The 22522-nt window shown below is 38.7% G+C and overlaps 1 protein-coding gene across 2 annotated transcripts in view; it reads right to left on the bottom strand.

The window, feature by feature from the left end:
* LOC116331189 (cadherin-4-like) overlaps positions 1-22522 on the bottom strand; it is a 245613-nt gene that overhangs the window by 35703 nt on the left and 187388 nt on the right. For both annotated transcript variants that reach the window (XM_039604803.1, XM_039604804.1), the window contains 4 exons: positions 16654-16809; positions 9390-9534; positions 7123-7295; positions 529-666 (listed from right to left, as the gene is read on the bottom strand). In XM_039604803.1, coding sequence (XP_039460737.1) covers positions 529-666; positions 7123-7295; positions 9390-9534; positions 16654-16809 — 612 coding nt within the window. The remainder of the gene's footprint in view (positions 1-528; positions 667-7122; positions 7296-9389; positions 9535-16653; positions 16810-22522) is intronic.

Genomic DNA, 22522 nt, shown 5'->3' with positions numbered 1-22522 from the left:
TGATTTAGTGATGATGTTGCAGAATGGCACCAGCAGCAATATATTACATATACTGCGGTACTTTGGATTTTTAATTTTTACTTGGTTCTCAGTAATGACCTTCTGTAATGTAATCATCATTCTAAATATCACCATCATGACAACAATCATTAACCATTTGCTGGCTCTAGTTTTCTTGCTCATGAAAGTCAATGATATAGATCTGTTATTCCTCACGAGTGCGCGTGCATGAGTATGTGTGTTCGGGTGTGTTTGTGTTTCAGCTCTCTACAAGCAAACGAGCAATTATCCTTTATAAGTCTCCCTCACTGTCCTTGTGTAAATCTTTCCTTGTAATGACATAACAGTGTCGATTCCTCCTTTTTCAATTTTTCCTCCCTCCATTTCTTCCCCCTTCTTCTTCTGATATATTTCTTTTTTATGATTTTTCTTCTCCAACATATGATTTCCGCCCTCTTCTCTTAACCCAACTCCTCTATTTCTTTGACCTGTTACCCATTGCCCATTACCTCATTTGTAATAACTCACAGTTCTGGAGGTCAGCATGGGAGGGTTGTCATTGATGTCCGTGACAGTGATGATGGCAGTGGCTGTGTTGGAAAGGCCAAAGTTCAGGTTGCCCTCCATGTCCGTGGCCTGCACGATAATGGTATACTGGGACACTTTCTGTAAAAGACAGTCATAGAAAAAAACAACAGTGTGCGGTTATTCATCTGCAAAAAGCTCCCTCTTGCTACAGCAGCAGCCGCAGACTGTGACTCCCATGGGGAAAAAAAGCTGAGCCTGCGTTCTCTTCTATAGTGACTGTCTACAGTCTTATTTGAAACACAAAATCACAAGGGTGAAGTCTTTCATTTGACTGAGTTGAAATCTCCTCACTGGAACGTATCCAGACTTCAGACCATCTGAAGGCACCACTGTGAAGCCTCCCCATTGGTACAGCATGCCATCAAAGTTATCAAAGGCATCGCTTATTCAGCGCCACTGATGGACAGATGTGAAGACAATGATCCAACTGACAGAGATTAATAGACTATCTATGGGGCAATAATATGAGCGAATGATAAATGCCGTTTCATCTCTTGAAATGACATAGTGTCACTTCAGTGGATGCTGAAATATTTCTTGTTTTTCTTCTCAGGCGTTTGCATTATTCTAGCCATGTACCTCCTTTCTCACCATTTTCCCCTCCCTCTGTTCTTGGCTTCCCCTGTCTCTTCTTCTGTCCCAGGGTGCAGTTAATGGGCTGCAGGAAGGATGGAGCCCAGAAGCTGACTGTCTGGATAATGTGTCTCGTCATTGAGATTCCCAATTACATTCCCAGTGTCTCTCTCACCTGCTAATTACCGAGTAAATATCCCAATTAGGCCAGGACGCCACATCAGGAGGATTAGACAGCTTCTCTCAGTTCCTCTCATCTTGATGCTAGATGAGATGCTGAACTCCAACCTTGTACACACACTCTCATTAACACCCGTAAATACACACAAGCATCCACAAACACATACACACACCTCTCTTTCTCCATATCTTCTGCTTGCTTGACTGTCCCATCAGCCTGTGTACAGCGTGTACACAACACTCTCACTAATTAGACAAGGGAGTAATTATGTAGCGCTCCTCTGAACCTCTCAGCGCTGCAACAACACCGCAGCATAGCCAGTCTTCTCTGGAGTACTAAGGTCTGTTACTGTCAACAAGCTCTTAAAAGTCCACTGCAGACCAGTGGAAATCTTTAAAAGAGAATCAGTGTGGGAGTTTACAAAGAAGAGGAAGAAGACATTTCAAAAGTAAAGAACAGAAGATAGGATAAGAGGCGGCAGGGGATGCAACTGAGGCACAAGGGAGGGATAATACCAAAAATAAATCATGCTTTTTTTTCTAGCGCCTAACACCTCCAACACTTCAGTCCAAGAAGAGAAGGGAGATGCAGAAACTTTCCAAGTTTCAAAGGGCTAAAGTGCTGACTAAAAGTGGACCAGGTAAACACTGCAGTGTGCATCGTAGGATCTTCCTGTGAAGTTTATGTACAGTACAGAAGGTACTTTTTTCTGGCAAGGTTAAGACTTTTATCTGCTGTCTAGGAAAAATGCTGGGACACTGAAATATGCATTTATATGCTGGAGAAACTGTTTGCACACAAGTTTATTTGAAAAGTATTTACACATATTCATCCATCATACATATCCATTAATTTTCTGCAACATCCAGTTCCTTGTCCAGGTGGAGGAGGCAGCAATCTAAGTGCAGATTGGGGTAGGCGGTGGGTGGGGGGTGGAGACAGCCAATAGCTAGTTCTTGGGTCTACCCCAGGGTCTTCTTCTGGCATGACACAGGTGGCCTCCACAAGAGATCATAATCAGAGTGCTGAACCAACACAGCTGATGTCACACTTCTTAGCCCCTCCTACATGACTGGGTTCCTCACCATATCTGACAGCCTTCAGAAGAAGCTAATACAAGACAACACAAAATTTGTGTTCAGTATGCCAATTGGTGTCTGCTGGATAAGCAGGTGCTGTAGAACAACTTCAAGGTGGTATTTCACCGGACCAAGTTGCAGCATTATTTGAAGTGAGCCCAAGTACCATCTCTAAATTGAAGGCCAAGTTCCATATAACAGGGGATGTCAGAGACAGGACACGAATAGGTGTCACAAAAAGACATTTCCTCATCCCATCAGCACTCAGGAAGTCAAGAGGATGGAATGTTCTGTCTGCAGTCCTGAGCTCAATCCCATTGAACACTTGTAAGATCAGCTTGGGTGTGTTGTTCGTGCCAGAGTGACCAACACAACCACATTGGCTGACTTGCTGGTTGAGAAATGGGATGCCATCCCACAACAGTGTGTGACCAAGCCGGTGACCCGCATGACGAGGATGTGCCAGGCTGTCGTGGCTATGAATGGCTACTGACGTCCCTGTGTGGGACCATTTAAGGAGAAATAAACAGTCTTTCCAGCATTATAAGATTTAATGCCAAGAGACATTTTTAAAACAAAGAAAGACTGTTTAGTGGTTAGCTGGTTAGTAGGGCTGCCATGAGACTTACTCTTCAACTTGTTTAAAATGTCTTTTCACAAAGAGAAAGATGGGTTCTCTCCCAGTGCCAACTCTGGACTAGTAGTAACTGGTTATGTAACATCTTAGAACCAATAGTTAACTGTTGATTACTTGTTAACATGTTGATCCAATATATGGTTTGGATATTGGTCTAATCCTGATTCAAAAAGTTGGATTAGGTGTTGTTGACAGTGGGGAAATATATATGAGCCGATCCACTTAATTCAATATTGCTCTGGCTCTTTGGCTTTAAGACGCCACCTGTCACCAGCAGTGCACTAGCTGCTAGAGAGAGAGCATTGCCTGAAGAAAGCTAACTGCAAAGGGTCAGCAGTTTGGAGGCATTTCATGACTGTTACATCAACAGCTTTTGGCATATATATATTTTCACTTAACTGCAGTCTGGGATATTTATCATATTACTGGATAAGTGAAAAGGGTTAAAATGGTGCTTTCTCTAGCTTCTTGCTCTATTTCTGTTGTGCTCTTGATTTGCTGGGAAATTGTTTTATCATACTTACAGTAACATAACGTGTTGTTGCCAATTTCATTTCATTTCACCATTTCACTCACATGTGTCTAAGGAGGTGCACATTTGAGTGTATGCTTTCACACAGTGAGCGCAAGGAAAGGAGAAACTGTAAAGCTGTAAAGGCAGCAGTATGCAGTAGCTTTACCCCAGTCTCACACTAAGTTGACATGACTACTACAAATAAATTAGGTAAAGAAAAATGAGTATAATTTTATTTTGAATTTATTTTTCTTCTAATAAATACAAGTTCAATAAATCTATATTCTTGGGTATATTTATTTGTTGCATTTTATTTTACAAAGTCAGAAGAGAAATGCTTAAGTTGAGGCTGACACAAAATACTGATTATCAGTCTCTTCCCCAGAGTCAGGAGTTAATTTAACACCAGCATTGGAATGAAATTTAGTCTTGTTGACTCCACTTAGATCCCATTCTTCCAAAAGTTATGCCCTCATTTGTTATTTGGATAGTGGAGGTGGAGAGTGTTCCCAAAGGCTTTCAAATGGGTTTAAATTTTGTCACTTATCAACTATGTATTGATTTGCAGAGACTCTTTTAATCTAAGGACACCAACTTTGCCTGGACAATGCATTTTGGTTTATTCTCACTTTAGGAGTGTTAACTGTTGGTGTGAGGTTAAAAACATTTTCTGGGCTAGTGTGGAAGGTAAACCTGGGACCGGGATGTAGATGAGTGCTAGAAAATGGATGGATGATGATGTTTAAAGGGAAAAGAGGCGATGTGTAGCCATTCTTTTCCCTTAGTCTCTTTTCTGAAGATTTAAGAGCCTTGTTTGCACCTGGTATCAACATGCAGTACTGATGTGTTATCTGGTTAATGAAATCTGCTCATGGGTCTTAGACATGGCATCAAAAAGCATTAAAAATGTCTGTATTACTAGCCTTACTGTAATTTGACATCAATGCTAAATGGGGTTAGTAGATTTTTCAGAAAATATGACAGGTCCCAGGTTGGATGGAGGGATGATTCTCTGTTGGCTTGACTTATTCTTTTGCTGACGTAGGTCTGCCTGTAGTGTTTTTGTCAAGCTTGTGGAAAGTAGCAGGAAGATGAAGAGTTAGATGAGCTTTCATCTTGTTGGGAATATGACCAGCTTGTGCATATTATATTTACACGTGGCTGTTGTCTGATTGTAAAGCAAGCAGATGTGATCTGAAAAGGAAGTAAAAGCGAGAACGCTGATCCCAGTGATACTAACCTGGAAAAACATATGTTATTAAAAAGGTTATGGGCAAGGGAAATAATTATCTCAACACAAGTTCTTTGAAGTACAGTCTTGCCTCTGTGTGTGTTTGTGTGCATGCGTGTGTTTAGGGGTGGCAAGAGTGTAATCCTACGTTTAGGGGTGACTGTGTGGATTAGCAGTGTACTGATAAACCAGAGCAAAAAGAAAAGCGGTTCAGCTGATACATTTTTAGTCTATGCTCCCCTTGTACCTCTCTCCCTCTGGCATCATCATGTCTCATCCCGCTTCTCTGTCTCCATCACACTATCTTCACTGCCAAATTCACACACTGACTCCCCCCTCATTGTAATAACCCACCTTACCAGCTCAGTTTTTGTTCTATTGCTCCCTTCAGTTTTCGTTTTTTCACTCTATTGCCTGTGTTTTATCGAGTGTAGATGTGATTATATGGGCTTTTGTGTTTGTCTGACAGGTGTCAAGGGCATTCTATCTCAGATATTTCCACTCTATCTTTACCATACAAACACCACACAAACACACACACATGCACACTCACGAGCAGCCCACTGCTGCGTGATGTGTTGTTAATAGGTCTGTCACTGGTGACAGTCTGGGAGGATGATCTGTCTCGGAGATTTCTTTGCAGAGTTGTCACTGGCACATCCATGTTGTGAGAATAAACACATTTGGATCTTGTCACAACTTTTAGAGCTCCACAAACAAGGTGACCGTGGACAATTTAATGTAAAAAAAAAGATGACTTATGTATGCGCGTGTGTGTGTGTGTGTGCGTGCGTGCATGTGTGTGGTGACAAATGGACTGAAAGTCATATCTTAGGATGTCATCAGAGTAAACAATGCTATTAGGAACTGTGCTCCATGAACACAGATACAAATGTCTTCCTTTTGACCAGGTATGGCTCATTCAGACATTGTGCAGCAATGCAAGGGTTCACACACTGTGACTAAAAATTATTTTATCATCCTTTAACGCACCAATTACCAATTAACAGGAACAGCTGTCTCGAAAAAATGTATATTGTAAGAAAAGACAATATAATATTCGAGAGAAAACCTCACCAGTCAGGTGATACCCTATGAGAAGCACTTGGCAACAGCGGGAAGGAAAAACTCCAGTTTAAAGTGAAGAAACCTCCAGCAGAAGGCTCATTAGGCACCTGGCAGTACTTTTTAAATGGAAAAATTATTTACCTGCACAATAGAAAATATGAGCTTATATATAATACGCTTTCTCGTAAATTAATGGGCAATTAAAACTAGTTAAATGGTCATTTCATTGTTATATTGTTATGAAATGATGATTTTTTAAAAATGTTCATCGCATTCTAGGTGATTAGAGACAATTAAAGTCTGATGGGATCTGCACTGTGTAACAAATACATTATCCTATGCATTCTATATAGTAATAAATATGACATCACAGTTGATTAGAGACAATTAAAGTCTGATGGGATCTGCACTTATAACATTTGCTAATGATAAATAAAGAGCTATTGTTATTTTGTGATAAAGGTTTTTTTTAATTTTTTTTATCGATCAGTAATCATATCTCAGTTCCCTGAGTTTTAAATATCGCATTTAGTCAAAGCCGTTGGCATGTTAAGGATATTTATAAGGGTTGGGGTGTTTAACAGCAGTAAAACAAGTGCCCCTCCAAACTTTCCCAAACACTAAATAAATTAAATTCACCACCATCTAGTGTAAGGTTTATGCCACAGCTGCTCTAAATGAATGTTAATGGTAATTGCTGAAATACTTTTTCATGTCTCTGCAATGGTTAATCCACCAGTATGCTTTAATTAAAAGGATAATTGTAATGCCAAAACATAATTACTGTTGTTATCCATAAATTTTCAAATTAAATGTTTTTCAAAAGAGCTGAAAAAAAGTAAAATACATTATTTCTTTTAAACTAAGATGTCAAATTACAGTTATTTACTCACATTCCTGAGCAAGTAAATAACTGTAACTGATTTACACCACTCGCAAACTTATGCAGCTTCAAAACAAGTATTTTAACACCAGTTTTAACTTTACACTAGCCATTCAAAAATACCTATAGATGTACCAAACAGTATTTATCAGCCAAGAAAGTTCTATGAATCAGTTACCACTTTACAATGACAATCACATACTATTAAAAGATTGTTTATTAATCAGTTAGTAAACATTCATTAAAATGTCAGTGTTGTTGACTGAAAAGAGTTACTTCACATTACAAATTTACCATTTATTAAAAATTGTTACTATAAAGTGGTACCAGTTTTGTTTGATGAATGCGTCAGGAGAGAGAAGACCAACCTCTCGATCAAGACCAGGCGCCACTGTCACAATGTCTCCAGTCTCGCTGTTGATGGTAAACATGTTAGGGATCGGGCTGTGCGGTGTCTGGGACAGGATCCGGTAGCGCACCATTCCATTAGCTGTGGTGTTGTCATCTGCATCAAATGCTGACAGATGCATCACATATGTTCCTGATGAAAAACAGAATATTTGTCAGCATTTATGTCCACCGGCATACACTTTATAGATCAACTACCAATCATTACAGTGGCTTATTATAGATATCTTTGTAAATAACTTGACTGATACATGGTAAAGCTTGACCTCCCCTCTGACTACTACCAATAGTCATTGGTAAAGCTTTTGGGTTAAAGCAGTTGCTTTTTTCAAATGCTCCAGATCGAAAAACTGCCTATGCTTTTATAGAGGTGATCACACTTGCTCATCAGTCAATTAATGGAGTGTATTTGATGAGCAGCACCTGGCTACTTCTTAGCCTCCTATGAAAGCAGTAACCATGTACTCTGTCACAGGACTGTGAAAACCTTCTTTTTCATGTGACTGTATAATATACTAAAAAAGCACACGCGTGACACAGACATTGGAACTGTAGGGAAATTATCCCGTAATTACTACTTGTGTCCATGAGGGCAGCTTTTCAACAAAAATTACTATAATTTTACAATTACATTCTATTGTTTTACTAAGATGTCATAACAGATTAAATTGCTGCATCTACATAAATATATTTTTCATAGATACATTATTTAATATAATTTTAATGAATGTATGTTAATGGGACAGGTACAAAAATATGGGTAGCTGTTTTGTAAAAACGACTTGGACCAATACTAGAAATCAAACACAAAAGCATATATTCATGCAAATATTATTAAAATCATATGTTATAAAGATGATGTTTTTTATATTTAAATTATATGTTAAAAACTAATAATAAAAACTGATTATGACGCATTTGTGTTGCAGAGAATAAGCGTCTACTCTCTCACGAAAGCAACACTTGTTAGGTTCCTTCCCCGGTATACTTGTATAACTCTGTGGGATCACTGCCTGTCACCCAATCTCTCCATCTCTTTCTCCCTCTTGTTCTGCCTCTCTTGTAGCCAATTCTAATTGCCAGAGATAGTGATATCATGCCAGTGACAGCCCCTGTCCGAGGATAATTGTAACCGCAGCTCCCATTTCAAACTTCATTACATTTCAAAGCAACATTTGTCAATGACTCGGCCAGAGGGAGTACTCTAAAGGCCTCTCAGCGAGACAACAAAAAAGCTGTTAGGAACAGAGAGAGGGAGAGGAAAAGAGAGAAATAGAGGACAGACTCCATATTTGGTGTGATTCCAAGTGGAGAGACTATCAGTCCTCCACCCATCATTTTTTTTTTTTAAGAGATGTGGGGATAGAGTGAAGGAGATTTAGAATCACAATGTGTCACACATCGCCGGGGTAATTTCATTAAGCTGCAGTCTTAGGGGGTTTAATGTGGACCCTTTGTATGGGGATCCTAAGCTGTGCCTGACAGGATTAGGTCCCCATAATGACTCTTTAATTTGCAAACTAATTCAAGTCTGTAATTGGCCTTCCATTGAAACCACTGGAGCTCTAAATTCTAAAACTCTCTTTTTTATGATTATTGTTCAGCTGAATGTCATGCATGCCATACTGGGACTTGTATGCTGTGTGAGGCGAGGCTCGGGCAACAGGGATGGTATCATTTAGGAAAGGAAATCAAAAAAGGAAAAGAAAAGATAATAAAAGTGAGGTGTGACGAAAGTAAGAAGGAAAGAAAGCAAAACAGAAAGAAAAGGTATTGAGCACCTGGACACCTTTTGAGATCACCTCTGGCGCAATAAACTCTGGCTCATCGGGTCCAAACTCACACACGCTTGCACACAGAGAGCTCATCTCTGTGATTCTTCCGCTTTGAGGTTAGACATAAAATGACCCAGTGGTGCTACAGCGTGGTACATTTAATCCTCAATCTCCTCTCCAGCCTGAGCACCCTCTTTGGTTTATGACCACTGCTGCACCAGGCTAAATGAAAAGCCACTCTACGAGACCGATTCTCTGTCCGTCTGCTAAATCAAGGGGAATGGAAAATTCTCTGTTGCATCAAAGATTCACTGGTGTAGTCATACTTTTAACAACACCAATCTCTCCTGATATACTCGCTGTTCTCGCCCATAAATTTCTTGACCTTTAAAACAAAAAAAAGCTTCTATTGTAATTGTATCAATTGTTTTGATCCATCTATCATTAATTACCTGGTTTCGAGCCTTCATCCACAGAGCCATTGTAGACCTGGTTTTTGAACTCGGGTCTGTTGTCATTCATATCGATGACAAAGATGTACAGATCGATAGGGTTCTCAACCTGGTTGCCATTCATGTCCACAGCATGGGCTCGCAGCTAGGAAGGAAACAGAAAAAATATATTCTGATTATAGATAATGAAACAATGCAGAAAAATATGCTACTCATGGTCATACACACATAATATGCCTCAGTCTTCTCACATTGTACACATCTATTTAGAATGCAAATTTTGCCACCTCGACCTCCAGCATCTCGGTGTCGCTGCTGCCCTGTTTCACTGCCTGCTGTTTCAACCCACTTGTAGAACAGGGGCATATTGAATTTCCATGCTCATCTTTAAAATATAGTATATTTTCAGGGAGTGATGAACTCAGACTGTGCTCCTGCATGAACTGTTATTATGGGAGGATAAACAAATGATAAATCATTTATAATCAGGCTTTGATGAGTGCTTCTTTTACTAATAAGGAGAAAAATAATGGGTGAAACATTTGCTTTTGCGAAAGAAAACAATAATAAATATATAATAAAATGAACCAGTGTAATAAAAGTCAATTTTGTGCCTTCTGCATCCCCTCATTAATGAGCTTCAAGGTAACTATTTGGACTTCTTTGAGAGCTAAGGGCATGTGTGTATGTATAAAGCAGTAACATACATTCACATGGTTTCTCCTATATTTTAAGATGTAATATCAGACAGTCTGAGTTTAGCCCAATCAAAAAGAAACTGGGAAAGATATTAATATATTAACTGTCTGTTTTTTATATCTTCATCACAACGGTTAGCACCTTGTTGCCTGTTCAGTTAGGCAAATGAGCTACAGGTGCAGATGTAAGGTACAGTAGAGTAGGTTAAGTCTGTGGTAGATAGCAGGCCTATACAAATGCCAGTCTATTGTCCATTTAATGAATAACGATACAAAACAAATTAATGTCCCACATTCTTTAAAAATGTATAAAACTGCCCTGGAGGTTCAAGCCTGGTCTCTGTCTAGAGGATAAACCACAACATTACAACAGCAACACCTTAGACAGCACAACCTCAGCGATAAGTCGTATCACTAGAGGTATAATAACACATTTATTTTCTGAGAATGTATCTAATCTAAGATTTGCCAGTACTTTCTAAATTAAATTTATCTACACCAAGATTTCCTTTCTACTGGGGATGGACCATCATATTTCAAAACCACCGTGTTTACAGATTCAGTTTGATTTACTCACTAACGTCTGTCTAAGCAGTGCCCTATGACAGCCACCAAAATCAAGATGACAGAAAATAAAAGCTGACAAAAATGTTGTCACATTAATTGACTCGGCTTCATTTACGATTGCGAGTTCACAGTTTTTAGCGACATGAATGTTTACACAGAAGCTGCTCTGTTTGCTGGGTCATAAACAGTACTGCAAGGATTTGGCACTAAATTAATTAATCAGCCAATATATATAGTTATGATATGAAAAAGAGAGTTTAACAAGACAGTCCTGTAAAGAGCTAAATGCATCTCATGCATAATATTTATCAGGAAATATAAGGTTGAGGTCTTTTTTGGACTACTGCAACACTTTGAGTTTTTTCTGTCGTTATAGATTTGCTGGTGTGTTTGGGTTCAATGTCCTTCATTGCCATGTTGCTTGACCAATTTTTGCCAAGCTTTAGCTGCTGGATCAATGGCCTCACTTTTGACTCTAGAGTACTTTGGTATACAGAGGAGTTCATGGTTGACTCAATAATGTCAAGGTGCCCAGTCCTGTGACTGCAAAACAAGCCCCTCCACCACAATCCCTGACAGCTGATATGAAGTGTTCGTGCTAATATGCTGTATTTCCTTTTTATCAAACACAGCATCATGTATTATAGCCAAATATCTCCACTTTGTTTTGATCTGTCCACAAGACAGTGTTCCAGAAGTTTTACCATTACAAACATAGGCTATGTTCTTTTCAGAGTGACGATACTGTCTCCCGGTAAGCCTTTCAAAAGAATTCATGTTTATTCAACCTGTTTCTACTGGTATGTCATGAAGACACTGAGACATTGTGTCATGAAGATTTGTAGCCCAGCAATTTACAAAAGGACCTTGATGCCACCCATTTCCCAACAGTAACTACAAGCGATGTTAAGAGAGTGGTTAAATCAAATCATAAAGGACGTGTGTGTATAAGAAGCAGATGGTTGTGACAGTGAATGCCGACTGCTACGGTAGAACTGCTGTTTGCTGGATATGTATTTATACTATAGGCCTAAATATAATAAGTCATTTTGTTTCTATCAAAACAAAATAAAAATTGCAAGATTTTTTTCGATTAACATTATGATATTACATCATTGGTTCATACTGCACCATTTGTCTCACACCAAAGAAATCACAAAGTCCAGCAGTGGAGATTCTCGATAAAGAAACTCTTGGGCCACGCTATCTGTTAAAGGACTCCCTGGGTTGTGTTTTGCCACAAAATGAATCTAGGACTGGTACAGTACCTCACTAATATTATTCTATTATCCCTAATATTACATCTAAAATGTCTTTCTGTCAGGTACAAACAAAGCAAGAAACAACATAAATAAAAACATCAACTATCTGAAAGCAAGTGTTTTTCAGTGGACCTCTAGAGCCAAACTGAAAAACACTCAGGCTGATAAAATCAGTGTTTTTGAATTATAGTATAGAAAACCATAAAAAACATACAGAACCACATTAAATAAAAGTCAAAACAAAAATTCTGGACATTTTTCTTTCAGACAAATTGCCTTTATGCTTATGTTATTTCTCCAAACTCGTTATCTCTTTTACACTTACACACCAAAGTTTTTATCTTAGCAAAGAGCAAAAACAGCAAACATCTTATTTTCTTGAAAGTTGGCTCCACTGTAAAAGCAAGGAGTCAGTTTCAGATTCACCATTTTGGATCCCTGATCAACATTCTGTCTGGTTTTGTTTGAAAGAGTCCTGAAATCTCTTCACATCTCTAACTCCACAAACACGGTCAACCCATCTCAAATTCAACTCAGCTTTGCTCAGATCAATGGAATCACCAACTAGGATTTCTCACAAACTTTGTACATGAAGTTATTACTAAAATCAATACATGCTGTTAAACGTGTCCTTACTTCTTTCACTTTTTGAGCAAAAAACCCCCCAAACAACCAACAGTTTGAAAGAAAATGAAAAAAGAGGAAACATCTGCATTATCAGGGAAATGTCGAGTTTAAATAAATGCCTGAATTATTTTTTTTTCACTGCTTACAAGAAGGTCAAACAAGCAGACTGAAGTGGTATTTAGAAATGAACTTTTCCCTAAAGCTGTTTTCATTCAGTTCACTTAACTTGGGAATGTTTATATCCCTGAGCATGACTTATTCAGCGATATTCCTGTCAGGTGGAAGTACCGGGGATGTTTACTTTATATCATAAGAAGTAAAGAAAAAAAAAGAAGAAAAATCTGATCTTATCTACATCCTGCTCCTAACAACACCGGCTTGTAAATATTTATTCTGGTCAAATGTCAGCGATCAATTTCAGGCGAAGGTCTCTCTACATTATCGTTGGGATATTCATCGGAACCGAAGATAAGCTAAACTGGAAAAGACTGAGGGAAAAGGTAAAACATGGAGAGAACAGACAAAGATTCTAAATTTGAACAGGAGCTATCTTTTTTCAACATGTAGAATGAATCAAGGGAATGGTATCCTTCTCTTATGAACGTTACCTGATAGGAAAAAGCTACCTGGTCACTGTAGGAGCAAGAGTGTCAGATATATGAAATAGCCTTCAGGCTCGCTGTGGCAGGAAATAGAATAAGTAGCATTCTCCATCGACGTCTTCTCCTCAGAGAGGTGAAGATCCTCTTCACTGCTGCTCATTCTGTCCTCTCCACCGTCTGCTTCCACTCTGCACCTCCACCAAAATTGCATCTTCAGGTCTCCTTGAGGTTAATTTGACTTTACTTTTTCCCCTGCATTGTCTGATCTGTCCTGCACCCAATATCCGTGTGCTGCCATCGCATATCACATCTCACTGTGCTGTAACGGGCTACGAGCCAGGCCCCTTATCTATACCCACCCTCATCCCTCCATCCCACATGAACCCACACCCTAATTCAATAACAGCAGGAGTCAGAGATTACCGCCATGTTTAAAGAAGGCAAAATGTAATTCTGGGTCCACATTAAAGTTATTATCTTGAAAGGCGAGGGGAGAAAACAGACCGTACCAGACAGCGCTATGCATTTGGCAGGAGGCAGCGTCCTGATAGAGATAACAACAGACCAAGAAGCTTCAAGGTTTTTTTCCTCATAAGAATGCATCTTGTTGCATGGCTGGTTTTGAATTTCAGAGTGCTCATTCTTTTGAAATAAAAAAGAGCTAGACCATAACTTTGTTCTGTCCTTGCATGAAATATGAAGTAAACAAAACCGAGACCACAAAGTCAAGTACTAACTTTAGGTATGTTGCAGTTTTCTGGTTAACAATGCTCAATAAACAAAACTTTCCTTGGCTTTATTGTTCAGGGGCTGAGAGCGTTTGAGTTTCATACAATGTTGTTTAATTGCATACGTGTTGCTCTAACAGCGAGGGCCCTTTAAAGTGAACTGCAACACCTCTCTTAACTTGTTAAACATACATCTTTACTTTGTCTCATCTGGTTTCCAACCACATTTTGTATTCCCCTCCAAGTAACACTTTTCTTCAAAAACAAACAAGCAGTTCACTTAGGCAGCCTGTAGCAAGCGCCTTCCTTTCTTAACAAATTACTTCATTGATTGGAGCTTCTCTGGGGTATAAATCTGCTCACCTACCACTGAAAGGTTAGATTTGCCAGCTTACCATGACTGTAACTCAGGCTAGGTGCCATTAAAAAAAGGCACACAGATGGTGGCAGGTACAGAGAGAGAGAGAAAACCAATGATAGAAACCTAAATTGATGAACCTAGTGCTGTCGCTCACTGCATCACGGTTTCCCTTCACAGCAGCAGAAAGATGCGTCAAAAGATAAGCTTGAGCAGCAATACAACAAGCTGTTTCAAATTGAAATACATTTTTTCTGATTGTTCGGTATTTTCGATGCCTAGAACAGCATGCACAGCACAAAGGTGACAGGAGAGGCTCAACATGATGAAAGTTTCATTCAAATGAGGTGGTGCAGATGTTGGTGTTTTGTCAAAACGCACAGCGTGCATTGGAAAAAAAGACGGTTTTACATGGTGCATCGGGCCAAAGAACATTCCTAAAATGCTGTTATGTATAAGTTAAACAAACAACGTGTTCTGTGCTCATTATTTAGCTTAGAAACAGACATTAAGTCTTTAACATATTCTAGCATTAAAGCTTCCTTCACACAACATGAGACAGCCAGAGTATGTGTCCTACTTGAATTTACCGATATCAATAGTCACTGGCTACAGAACTAATGTTAGTCTTAACAGGCTGACATTGATGCTAATAATCACTTCAATATTTAATATTCCTCTCACGATTGTAAGACTAGGTTATTGCCAGGAGACAATACAGTTAGCATAAAGTATCTAATTCAATAGAGAAAAGTGAATAAGAACATCTTGCTACACCTTGCTAATCCTTAGTAGGACCCTCTTTTGCTTTCAGTACTGACTTAATTCTTTATGGTACAGATTCAACAAGATACAGGAAACATTCTTCTGAGATTTTGGTTCATATTGTCCTGACAGCATCACACAGTTCCTGCAGATTTATCAGCTGCACATCCATCATCTGACTCTCTTGTTCCACCACATCCCGAAGGTGCTCTATTGTGGAGTAAGGTTGGGCGACTTAACGAATATATCGACTATCGACGATAGGCTGAGCCTTTTGACGATCGTTTTTACAAGAGTGATTTATTTATTTGCCCATGAGTAAGTTTGCTAATAATGTTGGTTGAAGCTAAGAGAAGCAGTCAACGGAAAAAATAATAGCGCTGTTTTAACGGCACTCTCTTGCAGCTGTGAGCAAATGCACATAGCTGCAGTAGCCTATAAGAAATGCAGTAGCCTATGTTCCGAAAAAACCAAAAACATTTTATTTAAATAAAAAAAACTCCTACAATGATGGGGAGGGAAATAAAAGAGAAACTGGCTTCTTTTTTTCACTATAACTGTGTTTACACGCTGTTTCCAGTGTTTATCTGTCTTACACACTCGACCAAACAACAAAATTAAACAAAAAGTAAGTTAAAAATCAAAATGTCTCTTCAAGCGAACATAAAAAAAAATCTCAGTAAAGTCTTTTGTGCGATTTGCCGCATCTCAAATAAATAAATAAATGAATAATCCAAAAAATAGCTATATTACTACTGAAACAAACAAGAAAAGAAGGTAAAATATTCCCTCCAAACAAAACTTATAAATTCTAAATGTGCAAATCAGTCTGTGGATGATTACACTGCTCCGCCCATCAAAAAGTCTGTGCCTGCGCAAATATAATGCCTATCATCGGTTATTGGACTGACAATTGTTGGCTTCAAAATTTTTACATATCACCCGACCTTACTGTGGAGGCTATTTTCATACAGTGAAGTCATTGTCATGTTCAAGAAACCAGTTTTAGATGATTTGATCTTGCTGAAAGCAGCCATCAGATGATGGATATCATGTGGTCATAAAAGTATGGACACGGTCAGCAACAGCCAGTTGGTACTTAAGGGTGATGCAAGGCAAATTCTTACCCTAACAACTGAATGTTGCAGCAGAAACCAAGACTTATCAGATCAGGCAAAGTTTTTAAATTTTTACTGTCTGGTTGTGGTGAACTGTAGCCTCAGTTTCCTGTTCTTAGCTGACAGAAGTGGTGCGGTCTTCTATGCTTCAAAGATGCTCTTCTGCATACCTTGGTTCTTATTTAATTAACTGTTGCCTTCCTATCAGCTTGAAGCAGTCTGGCCATTATCCTGTGACCTTTGGGATCAACAAGGCATTTTGGCCCAGAGAACTGCTGAGAAGAAGTTGATCAGGTATACCTAATTTAATGGGCAGTAAGTGTTACTGTCTATTCTTAAATGTTCAGGTATTTACATCTTTCTGTGAGTCTGTCATGTGCTACTGTTACCATGCCATGAGAACAGTAATTTGACTGGATGTGACTTTGATGAATTACCAAAGTCTCTTATTCTTCACATCACCCATTAATGTTGCATGTAAAGAAAAAGTGCAAACTGGATATCCATCAATCACAATTTTGTGTGGAGAAGACACTCACGTGATAGGACGAGCGATGTTCTCGATCAAGAGGTTTGGTGACAAACATCTTTCCAAGCACAGGGTCGATACTGAATACTTCATTTGGTGGTTGATCTGCTCCCACTCCAGTGATGCTATAGCGGATTGAGATGTCCTGGTCCTGGTCGGAACGAATCTGCATCCCAACAAAGAAAAAGGAATGCTCAGTCAATCACAGTTACACACTACATTTTATTAAACCCTGCAGCTTTTTTTTCCCTGATTGATTTTATGGCTTTATTTCTCTCTTGCATCCAGGAAGCTACACTCAAAAAAACATAGTTTCCATTGGCAACCTACTTCTATTTGTACAGTACTGAGTGTGAGGTGTTTATTATTCAAGGATTTATGATATACAGTTCTTTAAAAACCACCTATTGTATATTATTCACTGGAAACATGCAAGGACACACAATCAGAGAAAAAAGAAATTGACACTGAGTCGACATTTCATCACCCGTGGGGACATTATATTACCTCACATTAATTTCTCGTGTCTGAGACTTGGGATGATGGCAGATCTCCAATTCAATCTAAGAAGCAGTCATTGGCTATATAACAGTCAAAGCAGGAAACATTTAAGCCCTTTGTGTTACTGCATTGACACCACAGAGGAGGCTCACTTCAATTTCAACTGGATGTTGGCAGGCATTTTTCCTATCATTGTATTAAAGATGTAGCTAAATATAGTGGATTGAATTGTAAGTAAAGTAATAATGTTTCCATGGAGTTAAGGAGCAAAGTCACAGTAACATATGCAGTATCTGTGTTAATGTGGTCTTTGACATCAAAGCAATGGTTCACATACAGACAGAGGGTTAGTCCTGTTAGCTAAAAAGAGCTGCCTGTAATATTTACAGTTATTTTTATAATATGAAAGTAAAATTTTCCACAACATATTAGGTACCCTTGAATGATACTTATTTTAAAGACAGAATAGAAATCAGCTGATTCTGAGGTGTCAGACTGCAGTCTCTGATATTTCATGGTACGACCCTGCCTGAAGGTTTAACCTTGCTTCTCTCCCCTTAACCACTACATTCTTAAACCTAATGTTTATCAAGCTGTGGAATATAATTTCCTCACATCATGAGTGCTATAACTATACACACACACATATCAAAGCTTGGCATTTCTACAGTAACCTCTAGGTACTCAAGGATTCCATTAGTGCTGCCACAGGGAGTGCTGCGCATTCTGTTTGGAAGAATTGAGATTCTTCAAAAGAAAAAGAAATCTGAATTTCCTATTACGTAGGAAAGTGAAAGTATGACTCTGTAATTGATGGGTAATTAGGTAACAGGAAACATAACAATAAACACATTTTGCAGAGGCAAAAATAGGCCAGAGGAAAATAAGGTGCACACTCGATGAAATGCATCTAATAACTGTGGGGCATGGGAAGTAGCCCTGCATTTTGGTTTAGCTTTCCTTGCCAGATAGGCAACTAATAGGTGCATTAAGTGCACTGCTAGGTCTGTGATTTGGACTCATTTGGAGGAGTTCTTCAATTCATGGTCCAAATAAAGTCCAAAACTCCAAGCAACCCATTTCTGTCCATTAACTACATGGCAACCCGAAAAATCAGCTGGTGTATCAAAATTAATCAATCATACACTTACTATGGTATGCAGGCAAACACACACACATACACACACAGGCACACATGCGTACGCGCAGGAATGGTCGACCCCTTTTCTTCTAATCATTGACTATTTCAGTGAAGAGCCTGAGTGCACCAGAAGAGGAAGACTGTCCAAAGTTGTCTCCATCTTTCACCACTCAAGGAACCAATTTAGCTACACTTTTGACACACCAGGAATTCTGCCCTGCTGAGAAAATAGCTGGAGCAACTAACAAGGACAAGGGAAGGACACAAAGTATTAGGCAGATGTCATCCTGACTCTTACGACAGGTAGAATAAAAACCTGTCATCATTATTGAAGCTGCTATTAGAACTTTTTCCGTTCCCTTCCTCTTTATCCGCATTAACATTATTCTCGGCTTTCTGGTTGAAGAATCCGGTCGAGGTGTGTCTTTCTAATCAAACAAATGTGATCAGTTATAGACAGCTTCCCTCTAATGCGAGAAGCACTGTCATAACAGCCTACTAATTCTATTTGTGCATGCATGTACGTGTGTGTGCTTTCTTTAGGGAATAGGAGGAGGAGAACGTCAGAATGCTTTGCACATATCTCAGTGAATTACTGCTGACAGCTATGATAATTAACGAGCTGCAGGCATTGACTGCTATTACTTCAAAGAAACTCTAGCCGTTAAACACCCACAAACTAACAAATATCCAGCTAGCAGCTTAGTTGAACTCTCAATGTACTGTCATTACCCTCTGGTACAGCCAAAGCAAAAAGACACTGCAGCACGCAGACTGCTATACCTCTCCTGTCGCATTAGAAAATACAAGCAATTATTACACATCTGACTGCCAAAGTGCTTCCCCTCTCAATTCACCCCCTTTTCTCCTCCCCTCTCCTTGTCTCTCTTTTTCTCTGCCTTCCCTTCTCCTTTTTAAGTCACTCTTTCTCATCTCCACTTCTCTTTCCTCTCATCTCTCCCCTCTGCTATACTCTCTCATCACTCTCTCTCTTTGCTTCAGGTCTCTGTGGGGACAGAAGCCATGCATGAAAAATGAAATTACTTCAATCCGTTGGCCTTGGCAGTGGTGTATAAATCCTCACCAGTTAGGAAGTGATAGCTCTCCATAATTCCATTTGGGTTTTCCACGCCCCCCTGATTTCCCACCCGTTTCCAAGTCGTCCTGCTTGGGGTGGAGACAGGGATTCAGCTGCATGTTTCCACAGTCATTCCAACCAATTAGCTTTCCCGCCCACAACGTTCACGTAGACACGTTTAAGACTGTTGAGGGATGACGCCAGAGTCCTTATCCTCATCTGTTTCTACCAAATATTTGTGCATGGTTGAATGGGCATACATTTGAGGATTCAAGCATGAACAATTGTGTTTTCTCCACTGCTCAAACATTTTGTTTATGCCAGCTAATGATCTCAAGAAAGGTTTAGACTTGAAAATTCTTTTGCTTCCGATTTTTGGACTCCTGGCTTAGTATAGGCCTTTTGAGGGTTACCATGCAGGCTAGGTTGATTGGTCTGCATATAATAAAGGCAATGAGCTTGTGTTACCCTATTTGACAAACATTCATGCCTTCCTAATAAATGAGACCCAAGTTAAAAGAAAATGTGATTTTTCTTACAATACTGGGGCTAGCTGAAACGTCTTCAGGGATACCAGAGATTCCTCCAAGGATGTTATCATTCCCCTATTTCTATCCCAGAATATTGTGATAGGCGAGATGTCATCTCACTTGCAAACAGCTCTCACTGTCATTCTGCCATTTTACATCAGAAGAGGAGGGAATGTGTTGAAAAAGCACGACATGAAATGACCACAAAGAGCTTCTCATAACTGTATAAATTCTTTCTACTTTACTTAATGAAAAGAGGAGAAAGTCTTTTTCTCATCTTGCTACACTTACTATCTTGTACCTCATACAGAAACGCTCACGCATAAACATACAAACTCACACACTATTCAATATTAAATATTGAATGGATTTCGTTTTTGGAGTGTCAATAATAATCCAAAACTATTTTTCAGTTCGTTCTTTGTCTTTTTTGTTCTTTTCCTTGGTTCTTTCCTCTGTTGTCTTGGCAGTTTGTGTTAAATGCCTATGTAAGTTTGTCTGCAAGAGAGAGACTGGTCGAGAAATTCTCAGCAAAGCGATATTGGCGAGAGAAGGAGGCAGCGACGGGGAGAGAACAAGAGAGAGAGTCATGACTGTATCATCCGGCATCAGAAACCAGACACTGTCTAAATGACCTATTTGTCGACGGATCAAAGCAATTCCCTTCATTACTGACAACATGTCTGGTTCTTAAGGAGATCTTATCAGTGAGCTTAGCTCCCTTCTGCCAGGCAAAACTGAATCAAATGAGAAATTATCATGCCACCGAGTCTTCGGGGAAAACAGAGAAGATGAAGAGAAGAGAATGATTAACACAAAAGTGCCATTCTACCACCACAGGGTGCAGATGAATGAATTCTAGCTTAAAAATTAACTATCACATTTAAAAAGTATCCAACTAGTACTACTTATGACTGTATGTCCCTGCACAAAAACGTAAGACTATTATGGATGGTGACATAGAGTATATCCTAAAGAATATTTGAATCCAACCACAAAAAATAAAAAATTATATGATCTATACTATGCAAGACATGAACACAGCTTATGAAATGGATAGCTTAATTAGCCGGAATGATAACTATACATAATGGAGATACTGTTGAATATGGTTTACACAATTAATTAACACTTAGTCCTACATTGTTAAAAAGACATTAATTAGGTAACAAAACTGCTAAAAAATAAAGATTAAACCTCAACTATCATCTACACAACCGAAAGTCTGACATGTAGAAGTAGAATATTTCTACAGAATATTTATATCCTGTTCACAGCTTGTACACTCACTACAGCCTGTACATACTTATAGTTATAGCATATTCATAACATACCTTCATACCGTGTACATTCTAACATACCCATAATAGACCCATATTTTGTACCCTCATACCTATAACAGACTCGTTTCTGTAATATATCTATATAGCCATATTATTGCTAATATATATTTTGTAATATATCTATATTACGGCTAAAGCACTTTCTGGATGGATGCAAACTGCATGTCGTTGCCTTGTACTTATGACATGTGCAATGACAATAAAGTTGAATTCTATTCTATTCTAGAAAAGCAAAAAGTTTAAAAAAAACTAGGTGAGTGAAAAGAACAGAATAAAAGTTCTATATTGTAATGCATTATGATTGTATTTAGTGCTCCTTATAACCTCAAATGTTTGAAGTGGCTTATTACATTAATTCCTGTAGTACCCTCACATCTAAATGACCTCTTAACTTTACATAAATTTTATCTAGCTTCCACTTTGAAAACATTAGGGATCAAGTTAAAAATGTACATAATCTGTCACCGCTTGTTTCTGAGCACAAAGTAATAGAAAGTGGAGTAATGGAGTCACTTGCAGGCAGAAAAAAACAAATAAATTCAATATCAGTTTAACTCACAGAACTTTAGTTGGGGCAAGCAAGGCAAACAGTGCTTGTCCGGTGAAATATAAAAACCGATATGAATAAAAATGTACCAAAGTGAAACCTCAACATCTGTGCTCATCTCATGGTGCTTGTTTGCACCCAGCCTGTAAATTACTGCCATCTTGTGGCAGTGGCAGCAGTTGGTTATTGTCTTTGGAAATTAGCTTGAATACAAACTATCAAAAATGACAGATTCTGTCTATGACCCATTAACAAAGGCTATATCTTGGTAAGCCGAGTAAACAGTTTTCATGTTTGAGTATTTAGAATATTTTTGATGCATGACTCATAACCTCATCTTACAGGAAACTGAAACTGCTATGTCATTTTTTTCACTCCACTGATAAAAAAGTACGTTTCTGGCTGACAAGTTTTTGTTTGAGCTGTCGGTGTTTTATCTACCATGTTCTTTACTCATTTTAATATAGAGAAATTAGGCTTGTCTTTTTTATGTTAAGAGACTGCTCTTTATTTCCCACTGGAATATTCCATACATTACACTCCCATCTAACCACTGTCTTAATATAAAGTTAAAACAAATCTACCAGTTGTGCTGAAGCCAACAGGAAACCAGGTTTCACCATCATCTATCAAAGAAAATATTTAGCTATAAACATCTAAGTGGAAGTGGACCTATTGCTGTTTTACTGTTAAGTTGACCATTATTATATTTCATGCTGTTTAATACTTTACACTATTC

This window comes from Oreochromis aureus, linkage group 20 (assembly GCF_013358895.1).
Source record: "Oreochromis aureus strain Israel breed Guangdong linkage group 20, ZZ_aureus, whole genome shotgun sequence".
NCBI lineage: Eukaryota > Metazoa > Chordata > Actinopteri > Cichliformes > Cichlidae > Oreochromis > Oreochromis aureus.
This window is presented reverse-complemented; position numbering and strand designations above follow the sequence as displayed.